Source organism: Zonotrichia albicollis, chromosome 14 (genome assembly GCF_047830755.1).
Source record: "Zonotrichia albicollis isolate bZonAlb1 chromosome 14, bZonAlb1.hap1, whole genome shotgun sequence".
Taxonomy (NCBI): domain Eukaryota; kingdom Metazoa; phylum Chordata; class Aves; order Passeriformes; family Passerellidae; genus Zonotrichia; species Zonotrichia albicollis.
Window position 1 is genome coordinate 5,652,006 of NC_133832.1, and position 25,654 is coordinate 5,677,659.

At 59.1% G+C, this 25,654-nt stretch overlaps 1 protein-coding gene across 5 annotated transcripts in view; it reads right to left on the reverse strand.

Annotated features, from left to right (window-relative positions):
- Positions 1–2,980: 2,980 nt before the first annotated feature.
- NLGN3 (neuroligin 3) overlaps positions 2,981–25,654 on the reverse strand; it is a 40,627-nt gene continuing 17,953 nt past the window's right edge. For 2 of the 5 annotated variants that reach the window (XM_005484520.4, XM_074551704.1), the window contains exons 2-8: positions 24,140–24,872; positions 22,987–23,046; positions 16,181–16,240; positions 13,409–13,558; positions 11,558–11,743; positions 6,105–6,894; positions 2,981–5,702 (exon numbers count right to left, since the gene is read on the reverse strand). In XM_005484520.4, coding sequence (XP_005484577.1) covers positions 4,865–5,702; positions 6,105–6,894; positions 11,558–11,743; positions 13,409–13,558; positions 16,181–16,240; positions 22,987–23,046; positions 24,140–24,617 — 2,562 coding nt within the window. In that variant the 5' untranslated portion in view covers positions 24,618–24,872 and the 3' untranslated portion in view covers positions 2,981–4,864. The remainder of the gene's footprint in view (positions 5,703–6,104; positions 6,895–11,557; positions 11,744–13,408; positions 13,559–16,180; positions 16,241–22,986; positions 23,047–24,139; positions 24,873–25,654) is intronic. The other 3 variants (XM_074551706.1, XM_074551707.1, XM_074551708.1) reach the window with 3 other exon arrangements.

Genomic DNA, 25,654 nt, shown 5'->3' on the forward strand with positions numbered 1-25,654 from the left:
CTGGCATGGGGAGAGGGGTCCCTGGGAGCCAGGGTAGGGGTCTTACTGGAGGGACCTGGGAGCCAGAGTAGGGGTGGCTGGGGGGCACTGGGAGAGAGGATAGAGGTGGCTGGGGATTATTGGGAGCCAGGATAGGGGTGGCTGGGGACCACTGGCCAGGATAGGGGTGGGTGGAGGGCGCTGAGAGCTAGTTGAGGGGTGACAACGCGGAGCCGGGAGCCAGGATAGGGGTGGCTGGGGATTACTGGGAGCCAGTTGAGGGGTGGCTGGGGATTACTGGGAGCCAGGTGGGGGGTGACTGCGCCAGGCGAGGAGTGACTGGGGATTACTGGGAGCCAATTGAGGGGTGACTGGGGATTACTGGGATTCGGTTGAGGGGTCGCCGGGGGCTCAGGCCGTGCGGCGGGGGTGTCGCCAGGTGGCGCTGCGGGGCCGGGCCGGGGGCGGCGGGGCCGCACCTGCCCGCGGCAGCACCGGCGGGGCTCAGCGTGGGAATCCCTCTGAAATGTAGTAAAAATTGAGAAAAAAACAACCGGAAAGAGGAGGAGGAACCCGGGGCGTTGCTGGCCAGCCCGCTGCCCGCCCGCTGTCCTTGCAGGGAGGTGGCTGGGAGGAGCAGAGGTCCCGGAGCACGGGCAGCCCCCTCGCTGCTGGCCCCAGGCTGATGTGCAGGAGCCATCGGTGAAAGGACAGGCTGTGCTGAACCGCGGCCGGCGCTGCCTCCCGTACCCAGAAAACTGCCCCGCCCGCTCCACGCGGGCCAGAAATGCACTCCTTGTTAATGACCCTAATTGTGGAGGTAATTGGTGTCTGAAGTTGCAGCGGAAGAGTTCAAAAACGTGGGCACGTCTAACGCAGATAAGCTGATGAGATGGGCAGGACTGAGTCAGCATGAGGATGGTGGGACTGGGGTGACGCAGCTGCTGGCATTCTCCTAGGGTCACAGAAGTGCAGCCCAGCAGTCTGTATGGGTACGATGGGAACCAAGCTTGGACCATCACTGAAACATCTCCACCGCCAGGAGGACTGCAGAGGAGGCTTCCAGAGTCCCCTCTCCCAGCCATTGTGCTCCAGGCGGGGCTGGCCCTGTGGAGGGCTCAGCCTCGTCACTGGATGGCCGCTGCAGTGCAGGGGCTGCTGGGTTCCAGGCCTGGACTGGCAGCCGGACAGGCATCCCTGGATCCAGGCTGCTGTTCTCAGAGAGACAAAACCCTCTGCTCTGAGTCAACTGCCAGGAAGGTCACTGGCAGTGGGTGAGTACAGAAATCCTTTGTGCTGCTGCAGCACAGGGCAGAGGGGGTTGCGGCCTAAGACTCAACAGCTTGTTCTGCCTGCCTGTGAGTCTGCTCTCCTGTGTCCTGGGTGCATCAGAGATGTGGGGAACAGCACCAGGGCACTATCCCCAGTGATACTACTGTGAAGATGTCTTGGTTTAAGAAAAAGTGAGTTTTTGGGATGCTGTGGTCAACTGAGGTTTCAACTGTGTTTCCAGGGGAAAGCCTATGCTACAAGAGGGACTCCTCCCTCCTTGATGAACTGAGAATTGACTATCTAAAGGGTGATGATGGACTGAGAATTGGTGATCTGAGGGGTGGATGTATTGGAAATTTGATGGGGGGAGGAGCAATGTTTTTTGGAAGGTTTTCATTCCAAGTTCTGTCTTTATATATAGTTGTAGGTTAATAAAGTTTTTTCTTCTTTATTCCTAAATTGGACCCTGCTTTGCTCTACTCCTGGTCACATCTCACAGCAGACACCAGAGAGCATATATTTTCATGGGGGCACTGGCATTGTGCCAGCATCAGACCGTGACAGAAGGGCAGCATCCCTGCCCTCCTGCTGGCTGTGGATCCTCAGGATCAGCCAGAGGCCAGCCACAGGTCACTCCCTCCCTCCCATGCCAGGGACACCTTTGCAGTTGAGTTCCCTTATGATTCTCCTTGCCAACAGCCCTAAACGTGTCCCCTGAAGCAGAGGATGTGCCACAGTTGTCACGCAGATGTAAACTGTTCATACCCTCTGGGATACAGTGTCCCTTGAGCTTTGCCAGGTCTCCAAAGGAAAACTGTTGATGGTCAAGGACACCCTGGACAGATGGCAGCCTCAGGAGTTTGCAAAGGCAGTAGCACAATAGCACTGGGTTGTCTGTCACCAGCTTGCCTCGGGGTCCTAGCTGGGTTGGCCACGCTGGCACATGTGGCAGCATGCAGCTGCGGCTGTGCAAGGATGAGGAGAGGGGACAGAAGGGCAGGGCAATCCCCTAATCTGGGGCAGAAAGGCATCACCCCCTCAAGAGGGCACTGGGCACCCCGTGGGATGCCACAATGGGCAGCACCAGGGCTTTTAGGGGGGTCCAGCACAGGGTCTGGAGCACGGTGCTGGACAGGGTGATGTGTTCCCGTGGCACTGGAGCTGTGAATGTCCCCCGTGGGGACAAGGGCAGAGCCCCACACTCAGCTTCCTCACAGCCTGTGCCCCTGCCTGCCCCGGCTCCCCTGGCTCGGGGCCTCGGCCCTGGCTCCAGTGTCTGCGCGCTGCCTGGAGGCAATTCAGCCCCCCCACTCCGCTCCTGGTATCCATGGCAACTCCAGCTGAAATTACATTAAAAAGAAATGAAACCAGCAGCTTTTCTCTTTGGCAAATAGGGGGAGGGGAGCTCAGCTGGGAAAGGCTGGGGAAGGGGTTTGAAGTTCGGAGGGAGGGGGCTGTGGGACAGATGCATTCCCACGTGGGGTCCCGGTGCAGGGGGCAGCAGGGCTGGGGGGATTTGGGGACATGGTGGCACACGGTGTTGGCAGTCCTGGATGCTGTGGTGCCAGCTTGCATGTGGGGGTCCAGCACGCTGACATGGGGGGTGATACCAGGGTCCTCCTGCTGCCTCTGTAGGGGGTACCAGCAACATGGGGAGCAGCACAGGGCACCCCACCCACCCAACCCGGCAGTCCCTGCATGCTCCAAGAAAAGGCGAGACACACCGCTATTAAAAATATCACTTCTGTTTTATTTGGAATTTGTTACTCTGCGCGGGTGACAGGGTATAAATACATTCTCCAACGAGCATCCTCACCCTGAGCCCTGCGCGGGGCGGGGGCCGGGCGGGGTGCGGGGCCCTTTGTTGTTGCAGGGCCAGCAGGGCCATCGATGCGCTGGCCCCGGGCAGCAGGGCCAGCCGGCACCGGAGCGTCACGGCCGCCAGCACGGGCAGCGTCTGCCAGCCGGACCGTCTTGCACAGGGACAAGATTGGCGTCCCCACAAGGATCTGTCCCTTTTTCCTGCCTCCCCAGGCCCCAGGTGCTAGTGCTCACCTTGGGGGGCTGAGACTGGGGTACCCCACGTGGCATCCCCTGCAGCTCCTTCTCCATGCCCGACCACACCAAAGCCACTTGCCCAGAGCCACGTGTGGCTCGGTGGCCACAGCAGATGCCCCAGCCCCAGCACAGGTTGGCTCCCAGCCCCACACAGGCTGCATTACCCCCAGAGTCCCTACCCAGGCATCTGTTCCAGCTGCACATCCTGGATGCAGGAGCTGGGGTCACCCCACGATGGGGTAAAGGCCCCAGTGGAAGCAGCCTGGGAGGCAGAGTGGATGCTGGTGAACAGCTCACCCCGCTCCTGTCGCCCCGCTCCTACCGCAGGCTGCAAACCACCGGCTCTGCTTTCGGGCAACAAGCACGGGCAGGGAGGGCGCAGCACAGCCCTGGGGCAGTGGTGAAGGGATGTGGGATGCTCCTGGGGGAGCAGGGCAGGGTGGGGAGCATGAGGGGCTGTCCTGGGTTCATGGGAGTGAACAGACAGTGCTCGGAGCAGGTGATGCCCACAGGGGCGGTGGGTGGCACTGGCCAGTGGTGGCGGTGAGGGACCGGGGCGGGGGTGCTCGCAGGCAGGCCGTTGGATAGGCTTTTTGGCTGAGATACGTGGGCACGGGTGACAGAGGAGGGAGAATATCAAAAAATACAAAAGAGCGCAGCCCCACAGTGCAGGAGGCACTGCCCTGCCTGGTGCCCACCCACGGCAGGCGGGCGCCATGGGGGGCCGGCACCGTGCGCACACGCTGGCTTCTAACTGGCTTTTTATTTTATATCAAGAACACTTGGTTTTAAAATCTTTACAAAGGACAAAACGCGGCGACTCCGTTAGTGTGTAAAGAACTAAAGATCTGCTTAAAAAACGTCTCTGCAAAGAGAAATGACTGACACAAAAGAGATTCTCTGCAGCGCAAAGAGGGGCAGAGGTGCCAAGTCTCCAGCCCAGGGCCCCACTCCCAGGGTCCCTGAGCCCCAGCACCAGCCCCAGCGCCCGCATCCAGCACAAGGCCAGGTCCCTGGACTCTGCCCATTCCCTCTGCCTATAGCACCATGGCCTGGGGCCACTTCTCAGCACAGTGAAGGAGCCTTTTCCAGGGCTGCCAAGATGCCTGGGCACCGGCTGAGAGGGATGCCCGGTCCCGCTCCTCGTCAGTCCCAGGGTGCTCGGTGGGCTCAGCACTGGGGATGTGATCGCCCCACTGGGAGGCACAGCCACGGCACCGGGGACCTCGTGGCCACTGACAGCGGGGTACCCCTGCCCACCTGCACGGGTGGGTTGTGCAGGACTACACCGTGTCCCTCCTGCACCCCACTGGCGTCCCGGGGCAACCCACGGGGCCCTGAGGCCAGGAGAGTCAAAGCACTTCTCAAAAGTTAGATAGGAACAAAAGAAAGCGCCGGGGCCGCTCTGGGACCCCCACAGGTCTCTGGGCTGGGAGCTGCACCGTCCGTGGGCACTGCCCCTCCGTCCGGGGGCTCCGTGGCCCCGCCGGTCCCTCTGCCAGTGTCTGCTGCGTGTGTGTGCGTGCGTGCATGCGTGTGCGCCGGCGGCGGGCAGCTATACCCTGGTGGTGGAGTGTGAGTGCGGAAGCCCCGTGCTGTTGAAGCCGGCGGTGAAGGTGTTGTAGGGGTGCAGGGTCTGCAGCCCCACCAGCGAGTTGGGGATCATGGTGATGGTGTTGGGGGTCATAAGCGGGATGTCGTCCGGAGAGCGGCGCAAGGTGAGGGTGTAGTCGGGCAGAGCGGCCAGGCGCAGGGTGTCGTGGGATGGCACAGCTTCGCACTCGTGGTGCCCCTGGCTCACCTGCAAGGAGGGCATCTCCTCATCAGGCGCGTGGGCGATGTCGTTGGAGGCGCCGCGCTGCGGGCTGGGCTGCCGGTGCGTGTCCTGCCGGCGCTTGTCCTTGCGGTAGTAGAGGGCGGCGAAGGCCAGCACGTTGAGGAAGAGGAGGGAGGCGCCCACGGCGATGGTGACGCTCAGTTCGGTGGAGTAGTCGCGGGGGCTCTCGAGCAGCGTGCCCGCCTCTTGCTCCGGGCTCCACTTCTCCTTCCCGTTCTCGCTGTTGTAGGCGGGCGAGATGGCGGGACGCTTGGTGGTCCAGATCTTGCTGTTGGGCCGGCGGGTGATGTGGGAGTTCTGTGTGGTGTCGGGTGGTGGCACTTTGGTGGTGGTGGAGGTGTAGTGGAACATATCGTGCAGGTTGTACAGGTGGGGAACCAGGTGCTTCCAGAAAGCCACCTTGGTGGCCCGGTAGTGGTCGCGTACCCGCGGCTTCAGCCCAATGTGCAGGTACAGCTGGTCACGGGGGTTGTACTTGGACCAGGCCACCTCCTCAAACCGGTTGGCCTTGGTGTGGATGAACTTGGTGTCCTGGGGGACAGGCTTGTTGGGGTCCCTGTGAAACACAGGCAGAACAGAACTAGCAATGGGAAAAGCCAAAGAAACCAAGAGGGAGAGCTGCATGCAGAGACAGAAACTGAGGGGACCTTTGCCAGCGGTGGCACAGGATGGGCTGGCAACAGGTCTTGAATGACTGGGCAGCACCCAAGTCTCACCCAAGATAACCAGGGGCAACAAGCCTCCCCACCCCTGTGGCTTGGTCCCAGGGGCTGGTAATGATCTAAGCTTCTTGGTTTGTGGTTGGCCCCAGTGAAGGTGCAGCACACAGGAACCTCTGGGCACGGGGAGCTCAGTGTCCCACACTGGGCATGATTAACCTCCCCCCCACAGCATAGCCTCAGAGAGTGCAGCTGCAGTGAGTGCAGACCCCTGAGGCACGGCACCCATCCCCACTCACCCTGTCTTGGCAAAGTTGGTCCAGTAGGTCATCACCACGGCGCTGAGCATGACGTCGTTCTTGGAGAAGTTGCAGGGAAAGAGGTCTGTGGGGCCAATCATGGGGATCCCAAACACGTAAGGCACCTCATCCCCGTGGGCTGCGTCGGACCATGCAGGCTTCATCAGGCTCTGGCAGTGGTGGTAGAAGGCGTAGAAGTAGGTGGGGGAGCCGTAGCGGGCATGCAGGTCGGCGGTCACCACCGAGGGCTCTACCCACTGGTGGTCAGTGAAGAGGGCCACCAGAGTCTTGCGCCGTGTCTCGGGGTTGTCCCGGTCGGCCCAGTCCGTGTACATGAACTTGATGGTCTCCCTCAAGGTGTCCTTGCCCTCAGGGTAGCCGTACAGGTTGTCTACAAAGTTGGAGACTGAGTAGTCAAAGTCACTGCCTGAGACGCCGTCCTCGGGGTCCACCACACCCTCCACAAACTTCAGCCCTTCACCCTGGTTGACCCCCAGCATGATATCATAGTTGAGGAACTCGCCCTGCTCCATCAGGATCTCTGGGTCATCCGGGATCACATCCCCATCAATGACTGGCCCGAAGGCCACGTGGTAGCGGGCTGGCTGGATGTCCTGCTCTACCAGCTCCTTGGCACTCTTCTGCCGCAGGCAGTCCACCATGTCCACGGTGTCCAGCACGTTGCAGCCCACCTTGTCAGCCAGCATGCTGGTGTACTTCACAGGCTGGTAGTTCACTGCCCAACTGGAGAGCGCGGAGCCGCTCTGGATGATGGCTCTCTGGAACAGACCTGCAACACAGGCACGGAGTGGAGGGAGCTCTCAGCAGGGCTCCAGCATGCCAGTGCTGCACTGCAGGATGCAGCATGGAGAAGGCATTGATGCTCTTGTACCCCTGCAAGGAGCCAGCACTGCAGCCCACACCCTGTCCCTGAGCTGTGCTGCCTGCTGAGCTGGGCTCACACAGGGGGCTCAGCTCAGGGCTGCTGTGGGGATGGCAGCTGGGAATGCAGGTGGGTGCTCCGGGAAGCAACCAAGGGCTGCTGTGCTCCCTGAGGATCCCATTGCAGGGGTGACCCAGCATCCCTGTCCTGGTGTGGGGAGAAGAGGGGCCATGGTTGCATCACAGCCTGGCCTTGCCAAGCAGCCTGTGCCACCCCAGCCACCCCAAGGATGTCTTACCTGGGCCCAGCACCATCCTCCAGCCCAGGTTGGCACCTGCCTCGCTGAGGAGCCAGGCTGTGGGCTGGCAGCAGTGGGAGGGTTAATGCCTGCTTGGGGACACTTAACCCTGCCTGTCCCACCCCACCGCTTTGTCAGAGTCCCCCTCCGCCCCCTCCCTGCTGCTTCCTGCCCAGCTGGGGCTGCTCAGTGCCAATCCGGCCCTGCAGGAGCACGCTGCCAGATGCACAAAGAGGGCCTTTCTGCCACCAGGAACACAGAGGGAGTGGACTTTCGCCCTGGAAAACGAGGCCACAAAGGCCCTGGCCCAGGCAGAGAAATGCGTGGCTTCGCTCCAGTCCCATGTCAATGGTGCTTGTGCTCAGAATACAAAGGGTGGTGAGGAAGCAGAGCCTCTGGGCCGTGAAAGGCAGCCAGTCTGGGGAGCACCATGGGGTCCCTGCTCTCTGACCAGCCCTCTTTGCACCCCAAGTGCTGCCTGCACCCCTGGCAGACCCCAGCACTTGCTTGCCATGAGGGGCTGTTCCAGGTGACCCCTGAGTGGTGCTGGCACAGCAGTGTGGTGCCCATGGGGCTGCCCCTGGCACCCTGAAACGCAGAGAACCCCTGTGCAACCAAGGCTGTGCCACTCTGCAGGGAAGCAGAGGAGCACCTTCCTGCAACAGAAGCGTTCAGAGGCTCCTGGCTCCCAGCCACCATGTCCATAGCTCTTGTCTGCACGCACAGTCCTCGCTCTGCCAAGTACCTGACGTACAGTCCCATGCACTGGGACAAAGAGAAGTCACAAGCTCTGTTTGTCACCTCCTGGTGCCCTAGAAAGCCATACCCAGCCTACAGGCTGGAGACTGGCCATGGCTTTGCTTGCTCTGCGCCACCATCCACGTGCCAAGGAGCCAGGATGGGGTTTCCTGGCTCCCTGGAGATGCTGTCCCAGCAGCAGCCATTGCGCCCTGCCAGCAGCATCACTTCCCAGACAGACCCTCCAGGCTGGGCTCTGGTCCTGCCCACCACTGCCAGGGCAGCTGATGTCACTGTCAGCTGGTCCTGTCCCTGCTGGAGCTCCTCTGCCCTGTCTCTGCATGGCCACAGCCTAACCCAGGGCTCTGTGAGAGCCTGGACCCATCATGTCCTCCTGCTCCGTACCAGCACCTGACTGAAGCCTGACCAGCACCCCAGGGAGGCAGCAGCACCCAGCACTCCACACTGCACCTCTGCAGCCTGCTGAGGCCAGCCAGAAGGTGAAGTTCTGCCTTTCCTTCCTGTTCCCCTCCCTGCTGAGGGTCCGAACACACCCAGCCTCCTGCAGGACTGGCTGCCACAGCATGGTGGAGTCAATGGTGGGGCCAGGGCTCTGCCAGAGGGTGGCTGGAGCTGCACACTGCCACCAGCTGCTGCCAGCTCCTCATTTCCTCTTTGCTTTGCCCAGCAGCTGAGACTGAAAACACTTCAGGGGGTGTCTGGGCCAAGCCCTGCTCAGAGCAGGGTGCTGGGTGCCTTGTCCAGCTGAGATCTGGAGGGATGGCAGCAAAGGGCAGAGCCCCCGTGGAAAAGGAGATGGGGCAAAGCAAGCACTTAAAGCTTGCCTGGCACAGACTGCTCCTGCCCTGGTATGGCTGGCTGGGGAGAAAAACAGCACTTTGGTCACTTATGAGGAATCAGAGTGACCCTACAAGGCCTGAATCTGGCAGGGAGCTGTGGATTTCCCCAGCAGCCAGACCCAACATGTGCTGTACCAAGCCTCCAGTGTCTGCCTCTTGCAGCACCTGGCAGAGCAGGCACAAATCAGCAGCTTCATTAATAGCCTGTGATCACTAGAAGTTTAATTTTGATACAGTAAAAACAAACCCACCTATTCTGCAGGCTGCAACTTAGCACTGCTCCCACGCCGTGCTCCAGAGCCAGCTACCCATCCCTGGGGATGTGGGTGCTCTGGCACAGAGAATTTTTTGAGTTTTTTTTTATGGCTATTTGGCTTTATGGGACATTGGCTGCAGCACTGGGCAGTCCCCTCCTGCCCCACAGCATTGACAGCCAGCAGCAGCTGCCCCGCCCCAGCAGTGAGGGCAGGGGGCACACCAGGGGCACTGGGGCTGCAAGGGGCAGCACAGGATGCAGCACATGCAGGGCTTAGTGGCATTAAGTGCAGCATCACCTGAGAAGTGCACATGCTGGCAGGACTATTTTTCATGGCTGGAAAGTCACGAGGAGCAGCCCCTCCAATCCACCCTCAGCCTCTCTCCATGCTCCTCCAGCCTGGACCCCTGCAAGGGGCTGGGGCCACCTGGGCAGCCAGGCACACACTCCTGCACTCCTGTGAGGGAAAGGAGTACCCTTAGAAGCATTGAGAATGCATCACACATAGTGCTCCCTCTGCAGCCTTTCACACTCAATATGGGCAGAGAAAACACTTTTTCTTTCTGCAGGAGCTTTCAGCCTGTAAAAGACTCCCCATCATCAGCCATCAGCCCTGCTGAGGTTCTGGAGGTCTCCATTGCTGTGTGATTCCCAGGCTGTTGAGCAGGGCAGCAGCTCTTCAGCTTCGAGTGCAATTTGCTGTGTCTCTGAAGGGCAGACTCACACCCGTGTCTGCTGCTCACACATGTCCTTTTCTCCTCAGCACCACACTGGGGACACAGCACTGGAAGATGGCTGCACCCTCATATAAAGCTCATGAGCAGGTCCCTCCCTGGCAGGCTGCTCCCCTGTGAGCCATATCCAGTTCAGGCTTTGCTCCTAGAATTTCCTTTAGGAAATTCATCAAAAACACCTCCAGTCTCACAGTTAATTTTTCTCCCCCTCAGTGCTTGATGTAAATGTCTTTGCAGGTGGTTTACATGCATTTGCTCTTATTCCAGCACAGTCTTTTAGCATAAATAATTCCTTTCTTTATTTAGAGTAAACACTCTGCTATATTTACAGATATTAATCATATTACTTCCACCTGTGTTTGGCTAGGTGCAGCACTTCCAGCTCTGCCAGTCTCCCAACACAGGGCCCTCCACACCTCCCCAGGCTCAGGAGGGATGTCTGGCGTGCTCTGTCTTCCCTTCTACTCCAATATAAATACCTTTCCTTCCCCTCTATTCCAATAGAAATACATTTCCTTCCCCTCTATTCCAGTATAAATACCTTTCCCAGCACTGAGATCCCTGTTCCCAATGCCCTGCATGATGCTCTGCACCCCCTCCACACCTGCACTAGGAACACCTGAGCACCAGGGCAGGGCCCCTCCTGCCCCTGGAAGCAACCAAGGGCTGCTGTGCTCTCTGAGGATCCCATTGCAGGGGATGGCCCAGCATCCCTGTCCTGGGGTGGGGTCCCCTCCTCTCCCCATGCCAAGGGTGCAGCCTTGTGCACAGGGAGCACCCACTCCATCCCTGGCTCCCACACGCTCTGCCACTGGCCTCTTTCTGCCCTGGATGAGAAGGTTTTGCCTCCCAGTCCTGGTCCAGGCTCTCACCAGTGAGTGGTTAGAAAGCAGCCCTGGCTTTGCTGGGCTGGGCAGCAGGACCTGGGCGGGCTCCCCTCCCTGGGTTAGCACCAGCAGGGCGAAGGCTGAGTAGAAGCTTAGGTGGAGGTAGGACATAAAAAAAGTTATAGGGTGGGAGCTGTAATTTGTTGAGCCAAAATCAACAGTCTTAGTTAGACTAACTTCTTGTTATTCTGCTCATTCTAATCCGCCTTGAATTCATTCGTACACCAGTCCTAAGGTAAGGAGGAGGGTAAGTGAGGAGGTTCAGGTTAGGGTGGTGGTAGGAGATGGTAGTTGGGTGGCTCATGGTAGTGGGAGGAGTAGGGCGATTTCTAAGACAAATAGGAGGAAGGGGATGGCTACTAGGAAGAAGCAGATTGAGCAGATCCCAGGGGGTTGAATCCACTTCCTGTGGAGATAGTTTTTCTGAGTCAGGTTTTATTTGGGCGAGTCAAAAGTTTAGTGCAGTTAGGAGGATGCTTAAGGTCAGTATGAATAAGATTATGTTTATTACTCTTCTCTGGGTTTAAACCAGAATCTGCAGCTGCAGCAGCCTCGGGCAGGGCTGGCACCTACCCTCTGAGTGGTGGGACAGGGTGAGCAGGGTGACACCTACCTTGAATGGTGGGACAGGGTGACAGGGTGACACCTACATCCTGAGTGGTGGGACAGGGTGAGCAGGGTGACAGGGTGAGCAGGGTGACACCTACCTTGAATGGTGGGACAGGGTGACAGGGTGACAGGGTGACAGCTACCTTGAATGCTGGGACAGGGTGACAGGGTGACAGGGTGACACCTACCTTCCGAGTGGTGGGACAGGGTGAGCAGGCTGACGCAGGAGGCGCCAATGCCTGAGCCGAACACGGTGATGCGCAGGGGGTCCCCCCCGAAGAAGGCGATGTTCTCGCTGACCCAGCGCAGCGCCTGGATCTGGTCCAGCAGCCCGTAATTGCCCTTGGCAGCCTGGTCCCCCGTGCTCAGGAACCCTGAGGGCCAAGGGGAGCCCGGTTAGGGATGAGGAAACTGGGAAAGTCCTGGTTTCCCACCCCCCTTGCCCAGACCCAGGGCAGGGACAAGGACCCTGTGTTCTCTGGGACCCCATCCCACCATGAGAGTTTTGTGAGTTCTAAGCTGGAGCAGGGACACCACTGACCTCCAGCCACCCTCTGCAGAGCACAGAGAGGTGAAAGGCTGAGAGAGCAGCTGCAAACCTTGGGGAGTCTCTCTGGCCAACAACCAGCAGGGACAGAGTAAAGAGCACAAAGCTCTGTCCTACCCACACCACAACCCGGGCTAGAACAGCTCAAGACACCTCACACCAGCCCCAAGGAAAGCTCAGGAAGCACCAGTGGCTGCAGGCAGGGCTAGTGCGAGCACAGCCAATGCTTCCCATGGACCAGTGTGGGCTGGGGGAGGCTCTGTAAGTGTCAGGTGGGCTGGGCAGAGAGGAACCAACTTCAGCTTAAAACACAAAGGTTCTCAGAGGGGAAGAAGGCGAGAAATGCTTTCAATAGCACAGGAAACACCCAAGATAAGTTATCACTCTTTCGTTTGCTTTGACTTTAAGCAGGAAGCCAAAACCTGAGAGGCCCGAGGTAAAATCCAGGCAGGTAACCCCAGCACACGGGGAGTGGCCCCAGGGGTGTGCTGGCACCTGGAGGTGGTCTGGCTGGGTGCGGTGCACCACCTCAATGGAAATGATGAAGGCACCACTTAAGTCTAATGTCATATTGTGACTCATGTGTCTTATCTTTGCACCTATCCATTTTAGGACTTTTAACATTAAAAGGTTTTGAATAGGTTAACTATCATCTTCCACATGAAACTGTGGGCTCTGGAGGCCATGAGAGGAATGTGCTGCCCCAGGTACCAAGCAGGAGCCCAGGGGATAGCACCAGGCTAGGCTGGATGGCCAGGAAGAGAGCCAGCAGCCTGGCTTGGAAAGGAGCCGTCCCCAAACCTCGACACCCCTTGTTCTGACGCTGCCAAGGGAAGCAGCAGTGGTGCTCCACACAAACCTCCTGTGTCTCAGCCCCTGGGGGTTTCTGCTGCTCCAGGCAGGGGACTGCACTGCCTTTTGACCCTCTGTCCTCATTTTGCCTCTCTAAGCCACCAGTGCTTTTGGACACAGGACTGCCACCCTCCCCTGCATGGCACCTGGCCCCCTCTGTGGTGCCCACTGCAGCCAGCCACGCCACGGTGTGTTGCTGAGGGGGTCCCAGCCGCACAAGCGGCTTGGAGGCTGCCTGTGCCCAGGGAGGGAGAGCTGCCAGGTCCCCGGGACAGCCCGGCAGCACCCGCTGGCACCTCACCCGTCTGAGCCCTCTCAGGAGGAGATGCTGGGTAAACACATTTATTATTCATTTAACCACAAACCAATATTTGCTTTCAGTTGCGCCAGTTTGTGTACATGAGCCGCGGGGGGAGCCGGTGCCAGGGTGCAGGCTGGGCTGTCCCCGTGTGCCGGGGGCTGTCCCCGTGTGCTGGGGGCTGTGCCCGTGTGCCGGGGGCTGTGCCCGTGTGCTGGGGGCTGTGCCCCGTGGCACTGCCAGGGCAGGGGCAGGGGCAGGGGCAGTGCCCGCAGCGCATCCCCGCCGCCCCTCCGCCCCTGTCCGGGCAGGCACCGGGGCTGTCCCTCCGCCAGCTCGTACCGAGCACTCCGACGCGGTAGTTGAGGGTGATGACGATCACGTTGCCGTAGCTGGCCAGGATGCTGCCGTCTATCATGTTCCCCGTGCCCTCCATGTAGGAGCCCCCGTGGATGTAGACCATCACCGGCTTGGCGCCGCTGTCCCGGATGTCTGCAAGGAGAGCTGGTTACACACAGCCCGCAGCCACGGCCGCAGCACCCTGCCCGACAGGCAGACCAAGGACAAGGGCAATGCTAGCTGCCAGGACCACGGAGGGGGCTTGGGAGCCAAAGGCAGAGCTCTCCTGGGGGCCACAGCATGGAGCCCCAAGGGCAAACACCACTGAACCAACCCTGGCAGCCGCTGTTGCTGCTCTGTCCCCACACTGCTGTCCCCTCAGGGGTCTGAGCAGGTGAGGGAGGGACGCTGGCTGGACCCTGCTGCTCTTCCCTGTAGCTGGGCTGGGAGCCAGGTCAGCTCTGCTGTGGGTGGGAGCTGCAGAGTCCAGCCCCAGGATGCAGCCCCATGTCCTGTCTTTGGCTGGACCCAAGCCCTCCGTGGGTCCTGGAAGCTGGCATTGCGGAGGGGGGCAGGGATGGGGGTGTGCAGGACCTAGAGGGGGGCCACTGATGTGTGCTCCAGTGTCTCACTCTCCCACTGCCCCTTCCCATTCCCCTGGGAAGGCAGGGACCTGTCTGGATGTAACCCCATGGCACCCCAGTGCCCAGACACAGACATGGTGATGAGGCAGACAGTGGATGCAGGTGTGTGTGTCAGGGAGGTGAGCACAGAGTCTGGACGAGGACAGGGCATGAGGCATGGAGTGAGGATGGGCAATGGGACCCCGAGGGCCGGGGAGGAAGGACGCTGGGAGCCTGGGGGACTGGGAGCAGCCATGCTCCCTCTCTTGACTTCTCCTGCCCAGGGGACATCCTGCCCCTCCTGCCCCACTGGCTGGTGATCCCTCAGGGAGCCATGGCCACCCACAGGGAATAACATCCTGGAGCCTGCTGCCCATGTCACACGGACAGGCAGTTGCACCCGCCCTGCAGACACGGCCAGGTCCCACATGCCTGCACTGCCCAGCCCTGTCCTGGGCTGGCCACCCAGACCCATGGACTTTGTCCTGCCTTGTGTTCACTCACACCCAGCACCTTGCCCAGGTGGGCTGGCAGTGCCTGCCTGGCCTCAGCTGCCCCAGGCAGCTGCTGCTCCCTGCCTGCCTCCCTGAGCAGTGCAGCACAGCCCTGTCCCACCGGGACTGGGACCCTGGGGGCACAGCCACACCTGGGGCACAGCCACACCAATGCCAGTGCCCACTGGGCTGCTCCTGCTCCCTCACACCCACTGAGCCCCTGCACATGTCCACTCCTCCCTGTGGCCTGCCCATTGCAGGGGGCTGCAGGCCAGGCTGAGGGGTACCTGTGGCCATTGTCACCTCCAGCTGTGGCCCACAGCATGGCTAAAGGTGGCTTCCCACCTCTTCCCTCCAGGAGAATGAGGCTATGCCAAACCTGAAAGCTGTGCTGGCTCTTCTCCTATTGCCAGAATGTAGTCAGACAAATGCACAAACCAAGGGAGCAAAAAGTGCTGGCAGCTCCTGCAGGACAGACACTGCCTGTGTGGCACAGCTACACCAGGACAATTTTTCCCAAGACCACCTGCTTGAAATGTGGTAGGGGCAGGAACATCAGTGCCCATGTCTTCTCCTCCATCCTGCACCCACTCCGTGACATACAAAGGGCCCTCCTCACAGCAGAATGGCAGCAATGTGCAGAGATTACCAGGAAATAAACAACTCTGAACTGCTGCAGCCCATTTTGGTGTGTGTGGAGTGAGCACAGTGGAGTCCCTTAGGCTGAACGCCAGTTTACACCCTGGTACAAGAGATCATGGGGCACAGGTTAGCTGGAGTAAACAACAGGGGTTTAGTACTGCCAAGGAAAAAGTTTTTCATCTATTTCCCAGATCCTAAATGCCATCTGCCAGGCCTTGTTCGAGCTGCCCTGGGCCTTCTGCACACCATGAGGCTTTACTGTCCTCAGCACATGAGGGCTGTACCCTGGGCAACCCTTCCTCCTACCTCCTCATCACATCTCTGCATCCAAACATGCTGACTCCATAACATGCAGACAAACCACCCTGTTTTACTAAAAATAGCCTATTCTGCAGCTTGCTTAGTCCTGGCATACGTCTAGAATCACATCTGCTTGAAAGGCCACTTGCTCTGTCTTGGCTGGTGCTTGCAAGCAAGACCTCACTCCCACAGGATGAGGAAGGAGAGAAGTTGACAGAAACCAAGTGGACCCTGGGTCTCCTGTGCATGGCCAGATGCCCTTTGGGTGCCAAGTGTTCAGGCTGCTGGCACAGCCACGGCAGGGCCAGGCAGGGGTGGATGGGGAGGCTGCTGGCTCCCAGATGCATGTCACTGACTCGGGAGGGATGAGGCTGGAGGTGGGATGTGACCTGTGGGCTCAGGGTGAAATGGGCCCAGGTGCCCGAGGGCTTCTCTCCTCCCAAGCTGCCATGCTTCCTCCCTGCCCTGGCTCCAACTGAGCAGGAGCAAACTCCTCCTAAAGCAGAAAAACCCCTTGAGCTTCCCCCCGTCAGGAGGAGGGGAAGGTGCTGGGTGCCCTGCACAGCCGGCCAGCCTGCCCCCCACCCCGCGCCGCTGCCTGGCACGGCAGACAGACACACACAGGGCTCCCTGGGGGTGGCAGCGGATGGCGGCACACGGAGCTGCTGTGCTTTGCTTTGCGTGTCATGCAGTGGCAGCCTCGAGCACAGAAATACCTTCGTCTTCATCACCGTCATTATCCGCTAAGTCCTCGCCCTGTTTCTTAGCGCTGGCTCCTAGGGACCAAACACGAGGAGACAGAACAAAAAGGAAAACAAAAAGGAAATAAAAACAAAACAACAAAAAAAGAAAGAAAAAAAGAAAGAAAGAAAGAAGAAAAGAACACAAAAAAAAAAAAAGAGAATTCAAAAATAGCATGACAGCAGAGACAGTGGGGCCACGCCTGTGCCCCACAGCACTGCTGGCTACTCACACTGCACCTCTCCCAGAGCCAGGGCAGTGCGGGCATGGGCAGCGCTGCCCCAGGAGTGTGCCAGGATGCTGCTTCACCCAGGCCCCTTCCCAGATCCTCCCTGGGGAGGGCTGGGGTGGAGGGAAGACGCCAGTGGGGCTGTGACAGCATCAGCGCTGGTGGTGGATGAGTCTCTCAAAGCACTTGTTGGTCCTCCTGCATCCCAGCCTGGCCCCACCTGCTCATGCACCCTCAGCTCCAGCAAGGCTCCCTCTGCTAGCACCCAGCCCTGCTCCCAGCCCTGCTGCCCCTGTGCAGGGCTCACACCAAGGGCTGCCCTGACCCCCAGGCAGGTCACTGCCCATCACCCCCACACGTGTGTGGCTCCTTGTTGTGCCACAAACCACTGGCACCACTGCATGAGACCCCCACAGCACGCAGGGATCCCTCATGACAGCTGCTCCCCTGAGCTGCCTGGCTCCATCCTGCACCAACTCCCTCCTTACAAGACATGTTCCATGTTTCTCTGAGGATTTCAAAGGCACCAGTCAGCTTGACCTGACCAAGGCAGAATGCTAAACATATGAGTTTCTGTAACATCCTGAATGCTTTACAGATGTTCTGTGTCCCTTCACCACCCTGCAGTGCTGGGGCATTGGCCAGCCCAGCAGCCCCATGTGGATTGCTGCTGTGGATGGCTTGCAGTGAGCCTGGCACTCCCCACGCTGCAGAGAGGTGGCCTGTGGGCTCGCAGGGAGCAGGGGTGCTCAAAAACCTGTGCCAAAACCCCACTCCTGCAAAGGACTGCAGGCCAGTGTAGACACAAAGGCAAGTGGTGCCACCCCTGTGCTCTGGAGCTCTGAATCTCAGTAACCGGCTGGGTGTTCTCATCCTCTTAGAGCTGCAGACCAATGCCTGCAAGTCCTCTGCTCCCTAATGCCAGCTACAAAAGGTTCCCCAGGTGATGGTGACCTCTGGGGAGACAGCAGGGTTTCCTCCAGGCAGGACTCATCCACACAGAGCCTGCACTGCCCAGGGACCTTCCCCTGAGACAAGGGGCTCTGACACCCTGCCAGGCACCTGCTGCCACCACCAACAGCTCCCATTGCCACAGCAAGGGCTTTCACAGCCCCCAGAAAAGCTCCCACCAGCAAGAGGCAAGCCTGTGGCTGCAGGGAACTACAGGACTAAATGCACAAAACTGGTCAGAAAGACAAAAGTGGGGAGCCATGCTCACTGTCAGTCTGGGAGTGGCATTCTGCAGGTGACACGGGAGGTGGATAACAGAGATGGCAGCATGGAGTGGGACAGGATTTGAATTTACAAGGCATCTGTGATGGGGGAGGAAGACACCTGAAATGGCTGTGAGGCAGCTCCATCAGGGTGAGAGGCTTATACAATGCCTTTAGCAGCCATGACCTGCTGGAGAAAGCCTGGAGGAGCAGCAACCAGAAACCTCAAAAAATCCAGCAGGCACGAAAAGTTCACAGAAGGCTGGGTTACACATGAATGCTGGGAGCAGAGGCAGGATGGGAGCTGCAGCAGCATCCCAACACATGAAAGAACACTGTGAGGTGGTGAGGTGGAACAAGTCCCTCTCAGGCAGCCCTGGGGCTACAGGAGACAGGATGAGAAGGAAACCTTTCTGGCAGAAAGGGCAGAGAAGCACTGGAAGAGGTGGCCTGGGGAGGTGTTTAAGACCAGGTGGGACACACTGCCAGAAAGAGGTGAGGGAGAGCTGCTCCTGCCAAGGGCAGGGATGGATCAGCTGTCTCATGTGCTGTTCTGACTTTCCCCACCATGTTCCAGCCCCACCCCTTCACCTCCTGCTTCACCACCCAGCCATCCTCGGAGCATCTCACATCCTTCTCTTTCCACCCATCCCTGTCATCTCCTGCCCCAGCACCTCAGCCCCAGCATCTCCCCCTTCCTGCTGCCTCCTCCCTACACTGCCTGCCCAGCCCAGCCCAGCCCAGCCACACACTTGGCTGGGCATGTGCAGCCACTCAGGCTCTTTGCAGGAGCTGCAAGCTTGACCTGCTGTGTCTTCATCAGGAAGAGCTGCAAGCCCAGAAAGCACTTAAATGACAAAGTGCTCATGCAGTATTTGCTAACCAGTGCTATGCACCAACCTCTTGGTACTTCTAAGGGATGGGGATTTTTCTCTAATGAAGACAACAGCCAGTGATGTGATCCACACCGTGCTTCAGAGCTGAGAAGCAGACCACAGGCAGCTGGAGATCATTTTCCACTGCCAAAGGCCCTGGTGCTGTTAAAGCCCTGGGACTGGCCAGGCTGCAGCCCTCCAGCCTGGTCTCCTTCAGGGACAGAAGTCTCTGCGCAGATGAGAATGGTGGAATCAGCTATGAGGACTTGTCAGGCTGTAAAAGAGGGCAGTGGACAACCTCTCTGTGACCTGAGCAACTGTCCTAGCTGAGCAGGGAGGGATCCAGCTGGAGACTGCTGCTGCAGAGCTTTGGGATGGCTGGGACAAGCCTCCAGTAACCTGGCTTCAGGCATCATGGAAGAGATGGCAGAAAGCAGCATTGGGAAGCTGAGCAAAGCAGGAGTGCAGTGATGCAGGCCAGGGAAGGGGAACAGCAGTGGCATGTGCGTGTGGCAGATGCAAAGCACAAGCCTCCCCCATCAGCAGGAACGTTCCAGGGTGGTAATGGCCAACACACACTGTTGTGACCAAGGGGCTTTTTGCCCCTTGCTGCAGTGCTCACCTCCAGCACCACCCACCAATGCCCCTCTGCTCATGAGAGCAATCACAGCTTCACTTCCCTCACCCAGTAACACTCCCCACTGCTCCTGCCATGTTCAGGGACACCCAGCCCAGGAGATCTTCCTCCACTCTAAGAAACGCCACCACACAGAGCCCTGCAGCACCCACTCTCGTGAGGATGGGCTTAAGCCTGTGGATTCACAGCTGGGAAGGGCTCATGGCTCTTATTCTCCTTACCCATCAAAAACACCCTCCACTAACCCAGGAAGTGAATGTCTGTTGTCTGCCACTTCACTTTAAGCTGACTGCAAAGTGACATTGTTCAGGCCGATAGGAAGGATGCAGAGCTCTTATCTGAGCCACTAGGAAGATTTAAGTTCAACTTTAAAAAAAAAAAAAAAATCACTTTGCCTGAAACAGGGGCATCCATGCTGGATTTATTCTATCTTAAGTAAACCACACCAGCAGCACTGACACCAGTGCAAACAGAGATAAAGCAGGGTAAGGAGCCTCAGTTCTCAGAGCCCTCATTCTCAGCATGGTGTGGATAAGAGAAGAGCAGGAGCCTGAGATGACACCTTTGCAGTTCCAAATGTGCATTCAGGGCACCCATAGGCAGCTCCAGCACCCTCTCCTCAGTGGGATCTCCGTGGGGCACCCACTGCTGCAAAGCAGCCACGCTGCTGCAGGGAGCAGAGCCAAAGGGACACCTGCTGCCAGCCACAGCATCTCTGGGAGTGACAAGGGACAGGGCCAGGAACGGTGCAGCTGTTGAACCTGCTGCTGCACAGCCCCACAGCTCAGCTGGGACCTGTGCCATGAGCCCTTGCTCCAGGACTGACTGCAGCACACCTCGGTGCTGCCCTGCCCCTCCCTGCCCTGAACGATGCAGAGGAGCTCTCTCCATCCCCGGGTGGACTCAGTAAAAGCACTGCATCTCCTCACGCTCTGCTGCCCCCGCAGCACAAACACCGACCCTCACCCTGGCAAATCGCTCCTCCCGGGATGGAACAGAGCCCCAGGGCGGTGGTCTGCCCACAGCCAGCCCTGCAGAGCAGCAGCTCCGAGGGGGCTGGGAAGAAGCTTCCAGCAAGGAAGCACTGCAGAATTCGTGCAGCTGGAGGGAAGCCTCAGCTGGTACTTAGACAAGTCAGCTTCTTGGAGAGCAGCACAGAAGCTGCCAAAGAGCTTCCTGAGCCCAGGAGCTTCTGGGAGCTCCAGCCACCCTCACACAGCAGAGGAAGATGCTGGACCTGCACATTTGTCTCTGCAATGTCACAGACTCTTCGCATCCCAGCCAGAGAGATTTGGGCATTTGCTAATGAGAACCAGGAAGAGCTGCAAAGTGCAGGGCAACCACATTTTTCCCCTCCAAAAATGACATCCACCTCCTCATGCCCTGCAGCAAGGATTGCCCAGGCTGGTGAGGAAGGGAAGGAAAAATCATCTTGGCATCTACCACAGCCAAAAAAAGGCTGGAAGTGTTGGCAGCACAAAGCATGGGGCAGAGCTGCATTTTGCACATAGGTACTGTGCTCCCAGGGTGTGTGTCTGTGTGTCTGTGTACATGGTCTTTGGGTGGGCAGCACTATTTTTGCAGCAAAATCTGAGCCTCAAATGAGCCTCAGTGCTGTCAGCTCCCCTGGCACCATGCATGGCTAGCTGCTCTCAGAGCACTGCTGCCCTGTACTGCTACCAGAGAAGGGACCAATGTGTATGGAGGAGACTGGCATTTAGAAAATTTCCATAGAGGAAATGACTGTGGACAACTGGGCAGGGAAACAGGGATGTTTTTCTGTCCCAGAGATAAACAAGCATGACTGATAAATTCTCAGTCCTTTGTCTGCTCTGAAATACACAGAGCTTAGGGGTGGCAGAAGTCATGAAAACTCCAGGAAGGTGGGAGCTGAGGCATTTTCAGCCACCAAAATACTGTTCTGTGAGAGGAGAGCTTATCACTGCTCGTCTGTGGCCTTAGAAATAGTAATCATGATTATTTCAGAATGAGTCAACGTTCAAATGTTCAACCTGAGGAAATCAGCACTGCAGGTACATTACCCTCTCCCCAAGCATTACTAACCCAGGATACACAATGAGGAGTGTGGGAGCTTCTGTGTTTCATCACAAGTGACTCAATTAATTCAAGCCAACAGCTACCAGAGCCTGGCCAGAGCTGGAGGGAAGTGCCAGTGTCTGGGTGCTTTAATTCTTGGCATGCCACACCTGCATGTCCAAATGGCTGGCACTGGGCATCTGCTGGTCCATGAGCCCACAGAGGCCAGTGGGGGCAAAGGGAATGTCCCCAGCAGCTCCCTGGGAGGTGACCAGAGGCAACAACCGCAGACGGGCTGCAGAGAAACCCTGCTGGTGAGCAGAGCCCGCGGGGAGGGAAACCCGGGAGATGAGCACAGCCAAAGTGTTCTGCCATGCTCATATCACCCCTTGCCTGGCAGTAACCTGGAGCCCGCTCCCCTGGCTGCAGGGCTGGGGGCTGCCGGCGCTGGCAGCCGCTGGGAGGGCCGGGAGAGGAAGCGCTTTGAAGTGGCTGGTGATCACTGGCACAGCCGGCTCCGGAGGCAGCGTGCACAGACTCCCTAATGCGCCAGCCCTTTCAGGGGCAGCCTTGGCACTCAGAGAGATGCCGTGTGAATAGCCAGGACAGCAACAGGAAAAGCAAAGCAAAGAAACCAAACAACAGAACTGGGGGAAACGGCTGGAAGGAAAGCGCTCCCCAAACCTCCATGCCCAGCTGCACTGGCCCCGCCAAACCCAGGGGTGCAGGGAGACAGAGGCTGGGATGCAGGGATGCTGCTGCTGCTGCAGGACACCCAGGACAGCAGCCTGTGCTGGGCAGGAGCCCTGTACTGAGCCTTTCAGAAGAGCTTGGCTACCTGACTGTCCACACGTTCATCTTGGGATGCACAGAGCACTCAGCTCTCCCTGCCTGCACGGGGCTGTGTGGAGGGGTGGGTGAGGCATTGTGTCTGACACAGGGCTGAGCCAGCCACCATTTGTATGTCTCTACTCCCTTGTGCATGTCACTGGTTGGGCATACAGGATCATTTCGGGGCAATGGGGGAAGGTCAGTGGAGGCAAGGCAAAGCAGACGCGTCTGAACTGGAGGTGCTTGGCTCCCCAGGGGGCAGGTAGGGCTGCTGTGGACTCAGGGAGGCTGCTGTGCCATGGGCTGGAGACCAAATCCTCACTGGCAGGACTGGCACTGGCATGGGGATGTGAGTAGTGGGGAGCAGCCTTGGCAGGCACAAGGCTCAGGGCAGAATCTGCAGCATTTACACAGCCAGGAGAGGCTTTATGCTTTTAACCAGGGAGCTCTGGATGCAAAATGATCAGGGATGCAATGGTGGAAAAGCTCAGCCCAGGGTGGACTGCTGCAGTGCCCCATCACACAGGTCCTTCCCTGAGCAGGTCCCTACACCCCCCAGTGGGGTAACCCAACCTGAGGGATGTATTTCAGTGCTGCCTGCCATCAGAGGCTACCCCTCATGGCCAGGGATGGGGAGGCTGTCAGTGCCAGTGGGATGAAGGTGGCAGTGCAGGCTCAGCCCAGGAGAAGCTGTTCTGAAAGGCCTGGAGCACCATGAGCATCCTCATGACCTGACCCCAGAGCTGTGCTCCCAGCTGGCTGGAGCATCCGTGGGGCTGTTCCCAGTGGGAAGCAGGGGGTGGCAGGGGGTCTGCTTGGAGGGTCCACAGTCTGGGTGGCAGCACAGAGAGGTGCTGGAGGAGTGCTGCAGGCCGGGGGCCAGCCAGGCACCCTCTCACTCTCTCACTCTCTCTCTCTTTCCTCTCTGTGCCTCTCTGCCGGTCGGCTTGCTACATACCTCCTTTCCTACATATTTTCTTGTTGGGCTTTCGGGTGCATTCCTTGGAAATCCGTTTTACTGTAAAATGAATAAAAGACTACAAAATAACAGGAGGCTCCACTGATGGGAGTGGGCATGCAATCACAACCACGCTGCCACCCTCCCACCGCCCCCGGGACCGCGGGAGGTGGGGAGGGAGCGTCGCCATGGGAGGAAAACTCTGGGCCAGCCGTGCTGGGCGAGAAGGAAGGCATGATGCATCCCGTGGGCCCCAGAGACAGAGGAGTGGAGCCAGGCAGCCTGGGAGAAGCCACCGACACGCCAGGCTGCTTTGCTGTGTGCAGCAGACCCACTGTGGGTCCCTTCTGGCCCGCTGAAAATCCCCGGGGGCTCCTGTTGCGGTGAGGCTGGGCGGGCGTGCGGGCAGGCGCTGCCTCCTCTGCCCTCTACTTACAGTTCAGCTGGGATCCCCTACAAAGGAAAAGGTTAGACGAGGAGGCACCCAGCGCCGCTCAGCCGCACCCCAACAGGAGCGTGCCCCGTGTCCCCAGCACGCCAGGCTCATCGCTCTGCCGCCGGCCCACCGCGCACGGAGGAGCAGCCAAGCGATGTGTCTGCCGGTGCACCCCGACCTCCCATCCGTACCAGGGCCCAGAAAAGGGCTCTGTGGTCCCTTTCTTGCTGGAGCATCTTCCCAGGGAGAGGCAGAGAGTGTTCCTCCCAGCCGCAGCCCACGCCCACAACTAGCGCATGGACCTGGGGAGGGTGGGAAGCAGGGAGGAAGGACGAACTCGAACCAACTCAAGACAGAACCTGGCACTCGGCGCCTGTGGGGAGCACAAATCAGCTTGTCACTCTGTGGATCTGCGGTCAGAGAGTCAGATTCAGATTTAGCAATACAAGAGAGGAGGAACCCGTGACGATGCCATGGAGGTGGAGGGGTGGGACCGGGAGGCGTGGAGGAGCAGGAGCACGCGAGACAGAGATGGCAGCTGAGGGCAAGAGGGCAAGCTGCGTGGCCAGAGAAAGCTTTCCACAAACAGACAGCATGCTGCGGGGTCCACAACCACATGCTTCAAACACAACACCCAGGTGAGACCAACCACTGCTGGGGAGGGGTGGAGTGACCCCCCCCCCTCGCTCTCCTGCGGTCACCCCAGTGGGGACTCACCATCCTCCGTGGGGATGTAGATGTTGAGGTACAGACAGTCCTCGTTGGGGTCCTGGATGTACGTGGCCACGATATCCAAATTGGAGGTAAACCAGATGGGCAGCATGATCTCGGGAACGGCGTTGTGGATGTTCTGGGGGCAGACTGGTGAGAAGTGGGTAGCGTTCCTGATGCCCGACCAGGATGGTGGTGGCTCGGGGGGCATGAATCTCTTCTCCCCGACGGGGGGAGCGGCATAAGGAACCCCCAGGTACTGGTCCACGGGCCCCAGGATCTCACTGGGCAGCGGCACGCGCACCCCTCGTAACTTCCCGTAGTGCGTGTTGACGGTGGGCGAGTAGACCTGGCCCTCCATCTGCACAACCATCGAGGCAAAGCTCAGCACCCAGAGGGTGAGACGCAGGTCCCAGCTGGCCACCAGCTCAGGCACTTGGAGAACGGGGGGGAAGAGAGGGCTTCTCCAGAGTATCAGCCACATTGTCCGGGAGAAACAGCACCAACATCCAGGCCTGAAGCTCCTGGGGCGAGGTCTCAGAGCAGCCCCATCACACCAAGCCTCCGATTTGCCCACCGGGAACGGACGGAGCAGAAGAGACAGGAGTCAGGGGTGCCCAGCCACACCTTGTGCTGGGTGAGTCGGACACAGGGAGAGGTGGCACCAGCTCCTCACAGCCTCCCAGCTGCCTGCTGCTGCCTGCCTGCCAGCGGCCCAGCCCGGAGGTGACTGCTGATACTGTGGAGAGATGGAGGGAATTAACAGCAGACTTGCTCTGGAAGAGTTGAAGATGTGCAGTGCAGAAGGAGCCAGGATCTCTGGCTGAGCCTCCCACCCATGGGTGCTCATTGGCTCTGCCAGCAGCCGGGCAGGGTGCTCTGGGAGCAGGCAAAAGGGGGCAGAACAAGCAGAGCATGTGCAGGCACACACACACGGTCTGCCCATGCCTGCACAGCCTGTCCCCAGTGCTCAGGGGCTGCCCAGAGTGTGGGTGCCAAGACAAGCAGACAGTGCTGTGTCTCTCCCCATAAGGAGCTCATTGGACACCACTGGTGCCAAGCACAGCCCCTGCACAAGATTCCCCTGGCACCTCTCCTCCCCTGGCTGAGCTGGAGCTGCCTGTGGCCTTCAACACAGCACTGCTCCCCTGTTGGGGCAGCCTACACCGGCAAACTGCACCCACACGTCCTGGCCAGGCACCCATCCCACCCACCAGCACAGTCCCATCAGCTTCCCCCTCCACTGCGCAAAGCAGGGAGAGCCCAGCAGGAGCCGGGTGCTGGGCAGGCAGGAGGGGAACAGACAGAGCACTTGTGGGCATCATCTGCCCTCCCTGCCCCCAGCTTGTGGGCATCTGCCCGATCTGCCCTCTGTGCCACCCTCTTGTGGGCACTGCCCTCCCTACCAGCTGCCTGTGGGCATCTGCCCTCCCTCCTTCCTACCCACTTGTGGGCATCTGCCCTCCCTACCAGCCGCTTGTGGGCACTGCCCTTCCTGACACCCGCTTGTGGGCACTGCCC